General features: G+C 42.7%; 3 protein-coding genes across 13 annotated transcripts in view; 1 reads left to right on the top strand and 2 right to left on the bottom strand.

Moving 5' to 3' along the window:
• The window catches only part of LOC136652130 (protein adenylyltransferase SelO-like), a 61,262-nt gene extending 57,425 nt beyond the window's left edge, over window positions 1-3,837 (bottom strand). For all 4 annotated transcript variants that reach the window (XR_010794559.1, XM_066629029.1, XM_066629030.1 and 1 more), the window contains exon 1: window positions 3,601-3,837. The gene's annotated coding sequence lies outside the window, so the exon portion shown is untranslated. The remainder of the gene's footprint in view (window positions 1-3,600) is intronic.
• On the top strand, window positions 3,633-13,236 carry LOC136652136 (all trans-polyprenyl-diphosphate synthase PDSS1-like). 2 transcript variants are annotated; one of them, XM_066629045.1, is made up of 11 exons: window positions 3,633-3,844; window positions 4,860-4,924; window positions 5,517-5,637; window positions 5,786-5,916; window positions 7,157-7,298; window positions 8,105-8,216; window positions 8,311-8,420; window positions 10,167-10,247; window positions 10,396-10,509; window positions 11,876-11,956; window positions 12,783-13,236. In XM_066629045.1, exons 1-11 carry the CDS (start codon window positions 3,710-3,712, stop codon window positions 12,921-12,923), a joined length of 1,233 nt encoding a protein of 410 aa, XP_066485142.1. In that variant the 5' UTR covers window positions 3,633-3,709; the 3' UTR covers window positions 12,924-13,236. The 2 variants fall into 2 exon arrangements, with proteins under 2 accessions (XP_066485142.1, XP_066485143.1); XM_066629046.1 differs by lacking the exon at window positions 3,633-3,844 and adding an exon at window positions 3,939-4,101.
• The window catches only part of ABI1 (abl interactor 1), a 98,930-nt gene continuing 94,992 nt past the window's right edge, over window positions 13,062-16,999 (bottom strand). For all 7 annotated transcript variants that reach the window (XM_066629032.1, XM_066629036.1, XM_066629034.1 and 4 more), the window contains one exon: window positions 13,062-15,706. In XM_066629032.1, coding sequence (XP_066485129.1) covers window positions 15,531-15,706 — 176 coding nt within the window. In that variant the 3' untranslated portion in view covers window positions 13,062-15,530. The remainder of the gene's footprint in view (window positions 15,707-16,999) is intronic.

Genomic DNA, 16,999 nt, shown 5'->3' with positions numbered 1-16,999 from the left:
TGATGCAATCCTAGCCCCATACATCCCCTGGTATGTGAGCATTTGCCTTTCAATTGTTCCCAGTACCCAACCTTGGGCAACATCCCCTGACCTTCCACATTCTGATTTTCTTTATTTTCTGCCCAATATTGCATATATACAACAGGGACCAAAAGTGTACACCTGTGGGCCGGGCAAAAATGGGTTGTGGACCAAGAACAGGAACATAAGCCCTTATTTCAAACCATTCAGCCCACCAAGGCCTAAATCCTAACCCATTTTCTTGTACTGGCATAGCTGTGCCAATAGGAAATGTGCTGCATCCTGCAGTTGGGGTGCACTCAGGGAGGCCTCCTCAAAAAAAGGGAATGTTTGTTTGCTTGCCTAGGAGCTGCATTGTCCTTATGTCAGTGCTGGAAAGTGGGTTAGGATTGCACCCCAAGTCACACATCTGCACTCTAAGGACACAATCCTATCCATACTTACCTGGGAGTAAGCCCCAAGGACTATAAAGGGACTTACTTCTGAGTAGACATGCATAAGATTGGTTCTAAATAAATGTACTCCAGACCCCATTCTTCCTTTCTGATATCATAGTTAATGAGCTTATCGCCAGAGCTGCACATTGCAGCAACTCTAAAGCTCCTTAATACAGAAGGATCTTGAACAGAAAATGGTTACTCGTTTTATGTCCAACTGTGTTTGTTGCAGCTGGACAGAGTCTTCATCTGCTCAGAATCTTTGAGTCCCTGCAAGGAAGTTCAAAATACTCCTTCAGGAAAGCAGGTCTTAGAAACCTTTTACAATTCCTCTTTCTCACCCCTACCCCATTTTCCCCTTCTCTCCTCTTGTCTCTAGTGGTTAGCAGCTGGGTAGAAGAGCAGTGACTCCTAAACATTTTTTTCATTAAAGTGGTCTCCTTTCCTGATTTCTTCAGATTGCACCAAATACACTCCACATTGCAAACCATAATTTTAAGACAAATAAATGTATCTTTGTCATGCAATATTTATATTTTTATTCTTTTATAATAAAACTGACCTCTGAGTAAAGTCATCTCTCTCAGTCTCTTTCTTAAGGGGAGAGGCTTTCTGCAATATTGGCAACCTTCAGTCTCAAAAGACTATGGTATCGTGCTCTGAAAGGTGGCAGGTTTGTTATCCAGCCTTAAGACCCCTTGTTCCAGCGGAGCTGTGTACTTTACTGGCAGCCCAATCCTATGCTTGCTGGCACTTCCTGACAGTGGTGCCAAAATAGCCAGCGCCACAACCCGTGAATACCAGTCTAGCGCTGTGAGTCTCCTCAGGGTAAGAGAGCATTTGCTCCCTTACCCTGGGTAATGTCATCATGGCACCAGTGGGTGTCCTTGGATCTGCACCTGCTTTTGAGCGGGTGCAGTCTCAAGGAGGCCCTTGTTGGGCTCTCTGGCTAGGGAGGGAGGGAATCACAGGATATCATGGCAGAGCCTGCCACCATCTCCACCCCTCCTCCTGGGCCCAATCCTCCCCTCTCCCACCCACTTCTGCCCTCCCTCCACCTCAAAATGCCACACAGGTTTCCTACTTTTCTGCACAAATAACCAAATCCTAGGAATACTTATAGAAGTGAGAATTGTCCTGCAAGTTAGGAATTAGTAGCTTTATTAGTATTATTTATAAAGAATGGTGTTATATTGAAAGATCAAGTGATAATTTCCTGACAGACACCCATCAAAGCTGTTTTTCCCCTTAGCTTTTGGTGACATTTAAATTGTGGATATTTAGATTTTATGCTGTTGTGTATTTTATCGTTGCTCTAAAATATTTTATGTTGTGTATTTTAGTGTTGCTCTAGCATTGTTTATACTTGTACAGTGGTGTCCTGTAACTTGTGTGAGTCACCCAGGGGGAACACCTGGCCAAACAGCAGGTTATCCATATTTTAAGCAAACAGGGTGACCAGATGACAAAACCACCAAGAGGACCAGGCACCCAAAATGGAGGACATGCAAGAAAAATGTACGACATGATAAAACAAAAGCTAAAAACACTTGTATATTGATTTCATGTGGTGATTTAAATACTATATTGCTTATTATTAAATTTAAAACTATATTACATATAATTTATTAATCAGAAGGCTATGTGCTGCCTTCAGGGGGGCCCACTTGCCAGTAAAAGGAGGGCTTTTAAGATCTTTTCTAAGATCTGGAAAAGGTGCAAAAGAGAGAAACTAAGATGATTACGGGGCTGGGGCACCTTCCTTACGAGGAAAGGCTACGGCGTTTGGGCCTCTTCAGCCTAGAAAAGAGACGCTTGAGGGGGGACATGATTGAGACATACAAAATTATGCAGGGAATGGACAGAGTGGATAGGGAGATGCTCTTTACACTCTCACATAATACCAGAACCAGGGGACATCCACTAAAATTGAGCGTTGGGTGGGTTAGGACAGACAAAAGAAAATATTTCTTTACTCAGCGTGTGGTCGGTCTGTGGAACTCCTTGCCACAGGATGTGGTGCTGGCGTCTAGCCTAGACGCCTTTAAAAGGGGATTGGACGAGTTTCTGGAGGAAAAATCCATTATGGGGTACAAGCCATGATGTGTATGTGCAACCTCCTGATTTTAGAAATGGGTTAAGTCAGAATGCCAGATGTAGGGGAGGGCACCAGGATGAGGTCTCTTGTTATCTGGTGTGCTCCCTGGGGCATTTGGTGGGCCTCTGTGAGATACAGGAAGCTGGACTAGATGGGCCTATGGCCTGATCCAGTGGGGCTGTTCTTATGTTCTAAGACATGAGGCTAAAAAAAGAGGACATGTCCTGGAAAAAGAGGACATTAGGTCACCCTGTAAGCAAAGAAATACTGAAACTAGGGCCCTATCTGGGCAGCCTTTCATGGAAGCAGGTGCATCTTGGCTGAAGCTGTGGCTCTCCTACAAAAACCAAGTTATCCCAAACAGATATCCCCCCCCCCCTTAGGGCTCAATCCTGTCCAACTTTCCAGTGCTGGTGCACTTGGGGCATGTGCTGCATCCTGTGGTGGTCCTCAGAGCCCCAACCTATGCTTGTCTACCCAGAAGTAAGTCCCAATACAGTCAATGGAGCTCACTCCCAGGAAAGCGTGGACAGGATTGCAGCCTTACACCTGCGTGCGTTCCAGGCAGAGGCACTTCTCAGCCATGGAATGGGACTGCCGAGAACACCTGTGGGGTTTCTGCCTGTCGTGCAGCTGAAATCTGAGCGGCCTTCCGTGGCAAGAGGTGCCTGTGTGGTGAAGCTGCGGCTTCCATAAGTGAAGGGACCCCACAGACTCCTCCCCTGCGCTTGTACGCAGGCCAAGCAGGAGCTCCAACAGGTGCAGCATCTCCTGCGCAGCCTGAGGAGACCTTGACCTGTGGGGCCGCTGCCTGCCAGGCGGCTGGAACGGGGCCCCACCTGGGCAGCCTCCTGGAAGCAGGTGCCTGTGCTGAAGACGACTCCCAGAGAGCTGCAAGCAGGCAGGCAGGCAGGCAGGAGCCGCCCTAAGGAGCAGCTTGGCCTGCGGGCTCCTGCCTGCCGGGCAGCGCTGCTGCAGAGGCGAGGAGAGCTTCCCAGGCCCCGCCCAGCCAGGCAGGGAGGAGGCCGAGCTGCCCTTCCTTACCTTCTCCCCGCCTGCCCTCTGCTTCTCCCGTCGCAGCCCCAGGCCTGGGTTTCCGCGTCCGGGGCGGAGCTCCGGCCTGGCCTGGCCTGGCTTGCCGGGAGGCGCCCTCATGGCCTCGTGGCGGTGCCGCTACTGCTGCTCCCGCCTTGCTCGGGCCGGCCCGTGGAGGCCCTTCTGCTCCAGCGCGCACTGGAGGCCGCCGGGGCCGGGGCCGGGGCCGGGGCCGGCGGCGCAGAGGACGAAGGTGAGCGAGCGAGCGAGCGCGCGCGCGCGGCGGGCGAATGGAGGTCACGCCCGGGCTGCTGAGGCGGCGGCGGGAGGGGAAGCCCGGAGAGGCTGGAGGGAGGGAGATGGGAGCTCCTTTCAGGGGGAGAAGCGGACCCCAAGGCGTGCGGGGCACCCCTGAACATGGGGGTTCGTGAGTGGGGCTTCCTCCTGGAGAAACTGGCTGCAGGGACCTGTTTCTCTTCTTCCTGCCACTTCCAGAAATACATACTCCTGGTGAATAGCCTGTGGAACTCCTTGCCACAGGATGTGGCGCCAGCAGTGACTCCCCGCAAGTCTGCGGAACTCCTTGCCGCAAACTGTGGTGATGGTAGCTTCTTTCTATGGTGGTTAGTCTGTGGAACTCCTTGCCACAGGATGTGGCACCAGCAGTGACTTCCCACAAGTCTGCGGAACTCCTTGCCGCAAACTGTGGTGATGGTAGCTTCTTTCTATGGTGGTTAGTCTGTGGAACTTCTTGCCACAGGATGTGGCACCAGCAGCGACTTCCCACAAAGTCTGCGGAACTCCTTACCACAAGATGTGGTGATGACAGCTTCTGTCTATGGTGGTTAGTCTGTGTAACTCCTTGCCACAGGATGTGGCGCCGACAGTGACTTCCCGCAAGTCTGCGGAACTCCTTGCCGCAAGATGTGGTGGAGGTGGCGGCAGCTACTTTCTGTGGTGATTAGCCTGTGGAATGCCTTGCTACAGGATGTTGTGATTGCAGCTGCTTCCTACTGCACTGTATATAGCACAGACCAGCTGGCCTGTCGGTTCCAGCACAGGCTGGGATTGCACCCTAAGTGAGCTGTGGTCTTAGGAGCAATTGCTGCATTGGTTGGCTTCCCTTCTCCAGGCTGGCAAGAGGACTGTGCCTGTGTAAGATGGGGTCTTCTCTGGGAAAAGATGGGGTCACAGTGTTGGCAGTTGAGCTGTCTTTCCAAGCCGCATTAAGCAATTCTGTGAAATTTGGTGTTTTTTCTTCTCTGCAGACATCAGATTTTCTAGAGAGAAGTTTGGTCCTGTCATTTCCAAAAATACATAATCTATTTTGTCGGTAAGTTGGACTCTGCATTGCAAGATAAAAATCAGAGTGCATTTTAGGTAGCCTGGCTGAATATTTTGTTTTGGAGACTTGCTTGCTGTGACTGCCATTATAACTGTATAAATTGATCTATTGGCACATAATCAACTTGCAATGAATTGGTTTTTAATGGCCTGTGTCATATGTCCAATAGTCAGGCACACATCTTCTGTTTTAGATCGCTTTGGCTTGATATACTTTAAAATCTCTGGGCTGGTTACTAATATTTAGGATGCATCCTGTTGGGAAGTTCTCCTGCACAAGATCAGTATCTTGTATGTATGTATGTAAGGTTGGGTACCTAACCACTAGGTCTACCACTGAGTATTGCATTCCTTGATTGTTGTAAATATTATAGTGTATGTTTATTCTGAAATTATTAAAACAAGATCATTCACTCTCTGTTCTGAGAGTCAATGGAAGACATGCTATGCGTTTTTTTACTCTCTTTCTTGTAACATCTAATTCAAACATTTGAAAGTGACTTTATACTTCGCATATTTTCTTTAAAACAAAAGCTTTGTGTGTTAACTGTTCAAATTCTTTCAAACAATCCCATTGCCAGGTTTTACCACATTACAGCGCGAACGGACAGCTACAGTAAAGTGGTTAGTGATGAAAAATATAAGGATCCTTTTAAACTTGGAAGGAAAGATTTGAAAAATCTCTATGAGGACATTAAAAAGGTGAGGGGCTTTTGTTGAGAACTGAGAAGATCCTAACTTCAAAGAGAGTCACTTCTCTTTCAAAACTTCAAAGAGAGTCGCATCCAATTATCTTAAGGTTTCCCAGGCTTATTGCCCAACTTTAGAGGTGCTTTTTGATTGTTTACAGGAATTATGGTTATCTACTACTGAACTGAAGGAAATGTGTGAATATTACTTTGATGGAAAAGGGAAAGCTTTCCGACCAATGATTGTGGTGCTAATGGCGAAGGCGTGCAATTTTCATCATAGCGACTCTGGGTAAGTTCTGATTGATTGCACAGGTGAACACACACTTTGCTGTCTTACATCCCAATCTTATCCATACTTTCCTGGGAGTAAGCCCCATTGACTCTAGTGAAACTTACTTCTGAGTAGACAAGCATAGGATTGGGCTGTCAAAAGCCTACGCTGTGGCTTCCTCTTGAGAAAGCTGCTCAAACCATTTGCGAATGAGGCTATGCCATATCTCCAAAACAAGATGTGATAGGGCTAAACTGATGCCAGTTTTGGAATCAGCACCCCAAATTCATGTAAAACCACCAAAAACTGAGAAGTTTTTCTGGCCCTCAATTTTGCAGGCTTCTGTTATTTGCGTAGGTCTTCTAACCCATGCTAACTGGGCAAAAAGGCACCTTTCAAAGTGGTTGCCATTTATATTTAGCAGGGTGGAGCATCTTTTCCAGTACCTGTGGCTAGTGTCTCCTGATTTTTTTTTTTTTTAGAGCTTGGAATAGGGAACCCTTTTGGAATAGGGAACCATTTATTGACTAAGGCGCAATCATAATCAACTTTTCAGCACTGACCTAGCCACAGTGCAGCCCCAAGGTAAGGTAACAAACATTACCTTACCTTGAGGAGGTCCCCCCATGACTGGTTAGGGTTGCACCCTTATTTTACTATGTAAACCACAAAGTGGTTGCTAACTCCTGCTGTTGAATGGGGGCATATAAATGTTCTTAATAATAATAAGAGTTCACATACCATTTTGTGGCACAATTGCATCAAGAGGTATCAGCTGGTTGACCTGTGTGGAACTATATTGCTGGCATAGATTGGTTGTTTAGTACAGATGCATACAGTGGCGGCACAGTTCAGTAATCAATGACTGCTCATTGTTGTATATCTGAATCGTGAGTAAATGTGTATAAAAAGAGAGGAAAGGACTTGGTTAGTACACCTATTCCCCATGTTATGGATGGCTGCATCGACAGTTTTGTGCAGGAGCAGTACATCCTTTGCTGGTACTTCTGCAAAGGGATGATAGTATTGGACTGGCAGGAACCAGCTGTTCCAACCTGTGTCTGTTTCAAGTTAAATATGATGCTCTAAGACCTAATTCTATAAGAAGGGAACAGTGTAGGTAAGGTTAGGGTGAATAAGGGAGTGTCCTGCAGGATAAGGGATGCACCACGCTGGTTGTGGTGGTTTTTCCTATATTACAGCACGGTGTCCTTTTTGACTTGTTCAACTTCCTCTTCCCTTTTTTTTCACTTTTTAGAGAGGTGAAGGCTAACCAGCGCTCTGTAGCTGTGATTGCAGAAATGATCCATACAGCTACTCTAGTTCATGATGATGTCATCGACAATGCACGTTCACGAAGAGGAAAACAAACAGTTAATCACATCTGGGGGGAAAGAAAGGTGAGTCTGTCCATGTGGAAGACCCATGTTTGTATTTCAAGGGTGCTCACATAAGAAGCTGAAAATAACCACATTATTTAATCTCCCATTGAAATGCATGGGATTTCAAAGTGAATGGATTTCACACGCATACCATATGCAGATTTTCATTCCCAAGGAGAAACACAGCAACAATTATATATATTTTGAAGCATAGTTCGCGGTATTTTAGCATGCAGTTTTAATGGTATTTTAGTACAGGCATTAAACTATGATTAAATGTTGGAAAATTTAGCCCTCTTTCATGCTTGACTTCAACTATGTGCAGAAGGGGTGCATTAAGATTGTGTCTGTTGGCCTTGTCCCTGTGGCACAGCATACCGACCCGACCATTGATTCCTTAGTGTCCGTGCATTGGAAGTCATGTTGAAATGATTGCCTGCTGCTTAGGCAGCAGTTGCACACAGTATGTATCTGTCTCCCTGATTTTGAGGTCTATGGATTCCACGAGGACTATTCCATCAGCCTCTATGGCAGTATAAAGTCCAGTGTGAGAACATCTGGCAGGCAAAGTGTTGAGAAGGACAGGCACAATGCTGATTTTCCATCATGTGTAGGCTCTCCACAATCTTGCCCTTAGATTAATGTAATAGAAAGGAACAAGAAATAACTTCTTTAGCATGAGCCACTAAAAGCCTTGCTTGGCCTTTAAGCATGTAGCAGTTAAAGTGTATTCCTTTTATGCCCCTGGCAAATATATTATGTTAAATATTATAGCACATGCTACAAAATACAGAAGAGCCTTTTTAAAGCACATTCTTTTCCAGGCAGTCCTCGCTGGTGATTTCATCCTTTCTGCTGCATCTCTAGCTCTAGCACGTATTGGAAACACAACCATTGTTTCTGTATTAACGCAGGTGATTGAAGACCTGGTGCGTGGTAAGGCTTTTTAATAACATACCTAGAAGGACCTGAGAAGCGTTGTCCAAGTATCTGTTTGAACAACCTCGTTAATTTCTTTTATCTTTTGTAGGTGAATTTCTTCAGTTGGGTTCCAAAGAAAACGAAAATGAGAGATTTGCTCACTACCTCGAGAAAAGCTTTAAGAAGACTGCAAGTCTTATAGCAAACAGCTGTAAAGCAGTATGTACGTTCCGTCTTTCCTGTTGTTAATCTACCATGTGGCAGGGTGGGATTTGGAGCTGCACCCCCCCCTTTTTTGCAGCTACTGAACTTGCAGGCCCAAGGCCATTTACTTATCTTCCCATTTCTCGAGATCTATTACAAAATGTTGGCATGGCCTTCTAATGCTCATAAAGGGACGAAGCAGTGCTGCAGAACTCTTTTCTCAGAAATGTTCTTGGGGGAGATATGAAACTATTTCCTGTTGAGCCACTTGCCATTGGGCAGCACTGGGAAAGGTTGCAAAACAGAGTTGACATCAATTGCTTGCATCCTGTGTGTAGCAGAATGAACACTTTTAAAACTCCTGCTCACTCAATATGGAAGAACTCCTAATTGAGTCCTTCAATTGGCATGTTAGCAGGATCCTACTGAATATAAAGCTGAATGTTTAATCCCGGTTTGGCTCTGCAGCTGCAGCCATTTGTTAAAACTATTTTCATGTTACCTGCAGATATGCTCACTTGTATTTCTGCTTAATCTACAGCAGAGACCCACAGTGACACTTGGAAAGTGGAATATGCAAGATTTTATAATCCTGACCTAATGGATTATAAGCATCTCTTTAAGCAAGGCTCTAGGTTTCTGTGAAGTGATATGCATTTGATTTATTTTTTTTGCCTTCAACACAGCAGGAGCCAACTATCACCTTTAAGTCTTGTTTAGTGGTGTGGGGCTCAAGGAGACTCTTAGTTTGGGCCACTGTGAGATGTTAAGAGGATAAATGCAGTGGACTTGCAGGCTTGATCCAGCAGAACTGCTTTTACAGTCCAGACTGGAAGCTGGAATGTCATTCACACATCTTCACACAACCTATTTAGCAGCAGTTCTTGGGCACTAAGTTTTGTGCCTTTGACAGTTTTCCTAAGAAGTCCTTAGACTTTAAGATGCAACTTAAAATTCCCTCAAAAATTAGTCTGGCGCAATGGTATGTCCTGTAGAAATTTGTTCATGTAACTTTACTGTAAAGCAATTTATTTGGAATGGGTGTTTGTGTGTGCAGAGAAGTAGGATCATGGATAAGTCTCTGGTATATGTAGAGAGCATAAGTCGCTGCAGCTTGGGTTAGCTTACAGTTTGTGGGTCTCCCACAGTTATGACACCAAAGATTTAGCAAACAGCAACTTGTAGTGGAAAAAATGACTTCCCTGCTTTATCTCTTAAGTTGAGTTCACGTGGAATAGTCCTCGCTTTGACACAATGGCTTCCCCTGCTCATATTTTGTTATGGAAGCTGTTCACAGTTGTTGAAAGCATTAAACTCTAGTCTTTGTATGAAGAAAAATGTAGTGATGAGTTCTAGGGTACTGCATGCCAGAACAGAATTGTGACTTTCCATCCAGTACTTCAAGTAGGCAGTTGCATGGTTTAGCAACAATTCTTATCTACCCATTTATCAGGCTTGATTGTTTCTCTGATTGCTAGTCAACCTCGAGTTTGCAGCCGTAATATCCTGGTTTCCAACTGTCTTTGCAGTATGATGTGCAGCTAGAATAAATATTTAATGCAGTCAATTTCCATTCAGAGCTTACATATAAATTCTGCTGTTCAGCTGGGCCTCATGTTCCTGAATATGAGCAGGGATTGGGGGTGGCCAAGAGCACAGCTAATGAGATCTGCCTCACCACTGTCCTTTATATATTTACCATTAATGCATTGCATGTACAAACTGGAGATACTAATGAGGGATTTCTTGATTCCTTTTCAGGTTTCTATGCTAGGCTGCCCTGATCCTAAGGTTCATGAGATTGCATACCAATATGGAAAAAATGTTGGGATAGCATTTCAGGTAATGCATATGGATAATGGATAAGGAAAAATGCTATCAAGCTAGCGACAGCCATGGCTGGAAATTATATAAAAACGTTCACTGCAATAAATGTAACTAGATTCTTGCTGAAGAAAAATAGTGTTATATAATTCTTGTTCCTTTGCAGTTAATAGATGATGTGCTGGATTTTACATCCTGCTCTGATCAGTTGGGGAAGCCAGCATCAGCAGACCTTAAACTTGGCATAGCCACCGGGCCGGTCTTATTTGCTTGTCAGCAGGTATGATGAACCAAGATATTATGTACCGTGTCTCCCCCCCCCCCCCCGATAACTACTAACATTTAAGGAACTGTGCAAAAACATTTGGTGAGAAACTGGGGGGAGTCATACTACACAGATCCTTCTTTATAGCTAGAAGCAAAACCACTTGGCATTCCTCTCAATCACTTATTGTCCTCAATATACACAGAGGATGCAAAGTTATTCAGAGTAGCATAATCAGTCACAGAATCTGTAAGTAGAACAAGCAAGTATCTGTTGAGTGGATGGTCACAGTTTGGGACAGGGCTCCATTTATTTGAGTTTTCTCTGCCAACTGCTTTGAATGTTTGTTGAAAGGCAATATTCTTAATATGTCAGAGTCCCAGTAAATAAGCATGGGTTTACATGGAGCCAGGATGGTGTAGTGGTTCTGGAGTTGGACTTAGATTTAAAAAATTCAGGTTCAAATCCCTGTCTGTCTATGATGCTTCCTGGGTAACCTTGGGCCAGTCACTATCTCTCATACTAACCTTACCTCATAGGGTTATTGTGAGGAACGAAGGAGGGGTGAAACTATGTATACCACCCTGAGCTCTTTAGGGGAAGGGTGGTATAAAAATGTTTAAAAAAATTAGCATCTTGCTGAAGCAGCCCAAAGTCCAGAACACCATTGCAAACAGAGACCAAAAAGATCCTTCTGAACACTCAATTTGAGCAAGAAGGTGATGGCCATTTCCTTTGGCTTATGTGCAGTGATTGTGAGAATGCTATCAAGCTTTGGAATTGATTTTTATAACGATATCTTTCTATAGCTCTGCTATCTTAATACTTGCAGTGTTTTGTGATCCACCTTAACAGCCATTTTCAGCCACTGTGCCATGGCACACTGGTGTGCCGCAGATGTTCTGCAGGTATGCTATGAGAATTTGGGAGAGGATCATTTGTTAGTAGGGCCACTGGGGGATGTGAGCCCCTGCTGTCAGTGGGTGTGCCTTGTAAGTTGTCAAAACTGATGGTGTGCTTTGACAGTTTTAGCACCTTGTCAGTGTGCCATGTGATGAAAAAGGTTGAGCATTGCTGCCTTAATGAAATAGTGGAAAATCAATTATTCAACATAATAATCTCCATCTAGTACTGGGAAAAAATCTCTCGATTATTACTTGCATATATGCCATCAACTGCTCTGTGAAAACTGCCTTTACAACAGATAGGTGTGACGACACAGCTTACTGTATCTGTGTTGAGCAATGTACTCCTTAAGAAGCTGCAGTCCCCAGTGTTGCTCTTAGTGGGAAAAATACTATAAAGAGACTGATATCACTTCTGTTGAATGCTGAACTGAACCCTTAACTGATTATTGGAGAAAATTACTTTCTCTTCTCAGTTTCCAGAAATCAATGTCATGATAATGAGGAGATTCAGTTTGCCTGGTGATGTTGAACGTGCCCGAGAATACGTATTACAGGTAAGCTAAAACAGACAGAATTTCTACACTTACAATGGTAAGCAATGGTAAACAGTGGCATTTAGCATAATAGTGAAAATCTAAGCATGTCTACTCAACTAAATCCCATTGTATGCTGTGGGGTTTACTCTCAGATAAGTGGGATTGGTGCCTCAGATTGCAGGCTTTTCACTTTAAAATGCATAAGATACCCCCTATGTATTCTGCCTTTTTGAAATGCTGATTATGGATTTTAGCCTTGGCTCTCTTTTCAAGCTTTAATGGCACACAAATCAGATGTATTTCAGAAGAGACTTCCAGCATGTTGTCTTTCTAAAGATTTGAAAGAGAAGCTAAGTTCTTCTAATCAGAGGCCGCTCAAGTTCAAGGAGTTATCTCTGCAGAAACAAATTTTCACCATGACTGAACAATTAATGTTCAAGTCATGTTTTGGTGCGTGGGTGGTTGGGGTCATTTGATACTTTTCAACTTAGTTTTGGTTCTGTGGTACTTCTGACTTGCAGTATATCCAGCTCTGTTGGATTCTGAACAGATCTTGAGGTTTGCCTGACAGATACCAGCTATTTTTAGGGTACAGATACTGCATGAAGCATAATAAGCAGAGCCGGTTTAAGCACTTACCAAGAGGCAGTTGGCCTGAATCCTATATCCATAATTTTTTGCTGTCTTCAACTATGCAGAAAAGTGGTTTAGAATATTAAAGTTCAGCTTTAAAAAACAGTGGAAACAATTTGTTCAGATACACTTTAGCTAGCTTAAAACATGAAGAAAAAATTAGAAATGTTGTGGTCCTACATTAAAATCTTGGTCCTGTTTTTTTTTATAGAGTGATGGTGTACAGCAAACTACCTTCCTTGCCCAACGCTACAGCCATCAGGCAATGAGAGAGATCAGCAAACTCCGGCCATCCCCTGAAAGAGATGCTCTCATTCAACTGGCTGAAATTGTACTTTCCCGCAACAAGTGACATACCTCCATCTGATGGTTCTGGCAGCTATTTACCAGACTGTGCCTAAAACTACACCTCACAACATCTTGGTGTGCTTCCAGTGCAGTTACCAATTTTTTTATTCTCACTTTATTCTTGAAATAAATATAACTTAAGTTTATGAAGTAAAATCTTTTATTGAAGGAAGCCATACAAAATGCTAACAAGACCAGTATGTTAAAGTGGTACTGATTTTTAGTGAGGGGGTTTATTTTTTGTGGGTTTTGTTTACATTGTTCAATATTGACACCCAAGGCCACAATGAGAATAAATACAATCAATGTGTTGAAAATCGCTTCTGTAATCTCTGCCGTGTTGGTTCTGTGCTAGGACTCTGAGAACTTGAAAGAGATCTAAGTGCCTACATTTAGAATTTCAGAGTACCCAAAATATTAAAGGAGAATGGTTTATTATAAAAGACTGTACATAAATTTTGTAATTAAACAGATTATATACAAATTAAAATAAGATGTTCCAATTTATAAAGGAAATACAGATAGGTTTTACGGGTTGCTAATTTCAGAAACAGCATAACAATTAGGAAAAAGGTAAGAAAGCATTTAATATAATTAAGTTCATTTAAGGTAGGAAGGCAAGGGATGCTTCAGTATTAATGTCACACTAGAACATGAGTGATAACTGCAACCACTGACACAGTACACTTGCTTTTTCATCATTTTAAATGCTTAATACCCATTAGGACAGTGCTGAAGTCCAAAAAAATCTTTTCTACACATAGTAAAATCCCTTACTAAATCAATTCTGCCTTAGATAAGCTAAATACAAGTTTTGTAGAATATGTCACCTGGCCTTGTGCTCAAACTCAAAATGAAGGTGTCAAAGTGCAAGTGTTGCTTTTTAAGAATAAGAGCAATATAAACTGCGATTGCTTGTGTCTCTTATGTAAACTAGTATGATTGGCTTCTTACTGCTGGGTCCAAGTTTCCTAGTGTATCACCTTGCCTCCATTTGAGCTCACATGCTCCTCATAGATGTCTGTTGCAGTAAGGTGTTTGAATACAGTGATCTAGACAAATCAGTAGCAAATCCTTTTCAAAGATACTGAAGGGCATCAGAAGTTTCAGAAGGGCATCACCCTTTTAAGTTTAAATGATCAAGGCTTTTAAATGAGGCAGTAAATAAGACATTTGATTGTTCATTTGCACCCTGCAGTGTGTGGAATGTATTAAGATAAGCTAGGAAAGTTTGTTCTTTAAAGTGCACTACCTCATAACTAGGGCCATTGGTGTCACTTCAGATCTAGAATTGTCAAATGTGACAAATATAGGCATGCCTGATAGGCAAACAAAAGGCTATACAGTTAACCCCTGTGTGTTACAGACAAGCACAGCACTTACATCTTGCAGGAGCACCCAAAGATGTAATTAAATTGAAGGCAAAACAGGCACCACTTTATCCCACCTCATGCCTGATGATCAGCACTATTGGCTTAGATATCTCTGAGCCAAGAGGGGTGCTCCTTGTAGGCAGGAAAAACCATAGATTTCTTCTGCATGCTGAGCTGCAGATCCAAGGACAGCATTTGATAGACTCAATGATATGCAAGTGCAGTTTCCTGTGGCCAAGGCTCTTACTGTAAAATCCTCCATCCCCAATGTCTTTTTGCCCTCTGTTCTATCATTTACAATTTAACATAGTGACTACCTGAAGATAGGCTGGCAGTGTTGTCCAGAAACTGTTGCCACCTCCTGCCACAACTAAACCAAATTGTACAAATTTTTCACCAAACTTGCAGAAATTTGATTTGCTTGATGTTCAGTTTTGAAACTAGTTTTAAAAAGTGCCCTTGCTGATAAGGGAGTGAGGGGAATTTTGATGAGTCAACATTTTAAATATTGCTTTACAAGGCAAGCCAACAAAGTAATGGACAAGACCTTTGGTTCACTTATGTCTTTATGAATGAAAAACTCAATGCAAATTTACTAATAAAAAACTCAGATACAAATTACACATACATCATAAGACCAACCATCTTTGATTCACATGAACACCTTAGAGACTCCAATGACTCACTGGAATAGACTTTTTTTTTAAAGTGAAAGAGTACTCCAGGTAAAAGATTACAACAAATTGGAAGCATCTTGGATTTTTGAGAAAAAAGGTATAATTCAATACATAAGTCTGTATGCATGCTTTTAAACAAATACTATAGTTTGAGGATGAGCAAGAGTCTAAACAAAGGTAAATGACCAGCACTATCAAACTTTTCAACCAGATTTTTAATGTTAGTTGTTAGTTCACCATGCTGCACTGAAAAAAAGGTAATGGCACAATTTGAAGTCATTAAATATTATATACCCTACTTCCCCAGAATAGTTAGGCTGGTCATAAAATCAACAATGCATAAGTAAATAAGCATAATCAGTGATAAAACAGTTGCTCTTTTTACAAACTCTGCAGAGACAAATGCTTACAGATGAACATTCAATCATACCATTTAAACAGTATGGCCTGAAAAGGATGGGCACGTTTTTAAAGAGTATTAAGACAACTGTTAACCTTTTAGTTATCCCTTGTAAGTAAATATGGCATGATTGAATACAAGACCTGACCTGAAGAGAGAACTTAATCCGCATAGTGCATGATTGATTCAACATAATTTCCCGGGAACAGGCCAGTCACTCTGTTACAAACTCCTTCATACCAGCCGTCGTCATTCTTCTTTATAACATAAATGATTGCACCCTCCATGAATGACAGCTCATCATCCTTGTCCTTTGTGTAGTCGTATATGGCAACAACTGAGAATTGGATAGAGAGAGAATAAAATTACTTTGTCTAAACCAGCCTCAAAACAGTTTATAGGGGCTTCTCCTATTTCAGAGCCAACTTACCACAAGAATTACAATATGAGCAGGGATGAACCAGACTAAACCTGGCATTGACAGTAGATACTCATAGTACTGAACTTTTTGCCAAGTAATCAAGCTCCAATTCTCACTTTGCCTTATCTCCTGGTCAATCAGAGGGCAGAGCCTTTCAACTCTGAAAAGTTTCCTTTCTCTACTCAGCTCAGGCAGGCACCTCCTTAGTTGCTATAGTAATTTTCCTGGGACATTCCAGCCAAAGTTAACCTTTTATTCTCCTTCCTTCTGCTGCACCCTGGTTCTGCTTGGCAAATGCTTGCAAAGCAGGTCTGTTTTTTGAAACACCAGGATGGGACCTTCCTTCCCAGGCTACAATTCAATGCACCATTACTTAAGAATAACACCCATGGAAAGCAGTGGGTCTACTTCTGAGTAAAAAGAGTTGCAAATATCTCATCTCTCTGCTGTGAATTGAATTGCACACTCTCAGTTATGTGTTATGGGTTGTATGTTGTACGTAGAGCTTCTGGCTTAACACGCCAGACACCTTAAAGGTGGATTTGATTCATGGTTCTCCTGCAGGGGTTCCCAACCTTTTCCACCTGCATATCCCTTGGCAGCCCATTTCTATAAATTGTACCTTTCCTATTAGCAAAATGTTGTGATTAATAATACAAGCCCTCATCTTCTCCATATGAAAGCCCAGAGTTCATGTACTCATCACATATTTTCTCTCTTCATTTGTTTGACGAACAGAAAACTCCGCCCTTGCACTGTTTTGCACCAGAAGTGAGCTGAGAAATTCTGGGTGATTGATCACTTTCCATATTATGTTTCAGCTTTTTTACTGTGTGGGTTTTCAATCACTGGTTCATACATGAATTGATGACCAAAAACTAGCTATTGGTGGGGCTTTCACAGCCAACTAGCTACCTCTCTTCCTGCCTTGCTGGTCCTTGCAAGGCATTTTGGAGCACGACCTGCCTTTTTCTGCCATTCTACCATTCTTTTTCAAGTACCCCTAAAGGTCCTGTTGAGTGTCCCTGGGAGTACAATAACAGGTTGGGAACCACTGTTTTACTGGTATGTGCACTTACTCTGATAGTGCTTACAAAAAGGTGATGAAGACCAGAATTTAAAAAAAATAAAAATTATCTTATGATCTTTGACTATGTTTTTAATAAATTAGAGACTACAGTTCTTAGGTAACAATTAGTGGTAGGTTAT

Source organism: Tiliqua scincoides, chromosome 5 (assembly GCF_035046505.1).
Source record: "Tiliqua scincoides isolate rTilSci1 chromosome 5, rTilSci1.hap2, whole genome shotgun sequence".
In the NCBI taxonomy this organism is placed as follows: Eukaryota; Metazoa; Chordata; class Lepidosauria; order Squamata; family Scincidae; genus Tiliqua; species Tiliqua scincoides.
Note: the sequence above shows the minus strand (reverse complement) of the source record. Positions and strands in the feature narration are given on the sequence as shown.

Bases quoted from the DNA above. Each gene is read 5' to 3' on its own strand.
- LOC136652136 (XM_066629045.1), top strand. From the start codon at position 3,710: ATGGCCTCGTGGCGGTGCCGCTACTGCTGCTCCCGCCTTGCTCGGGCC. The intron at 10,248-10,395 runs GTAATGCATATG...GTTCCTTTGCAG, and splicing joins ATGTTGGGATAGCATTTCAG to TTAATAGATGATGTGCTGGA. The intron at 11,957-12,782 runs GTAAGCTAAAAC...TTTTTTTTATAG, and splicing joins CCCGAGAATACGTATTACAG to AGTGATGGTGTACAGCAAAC.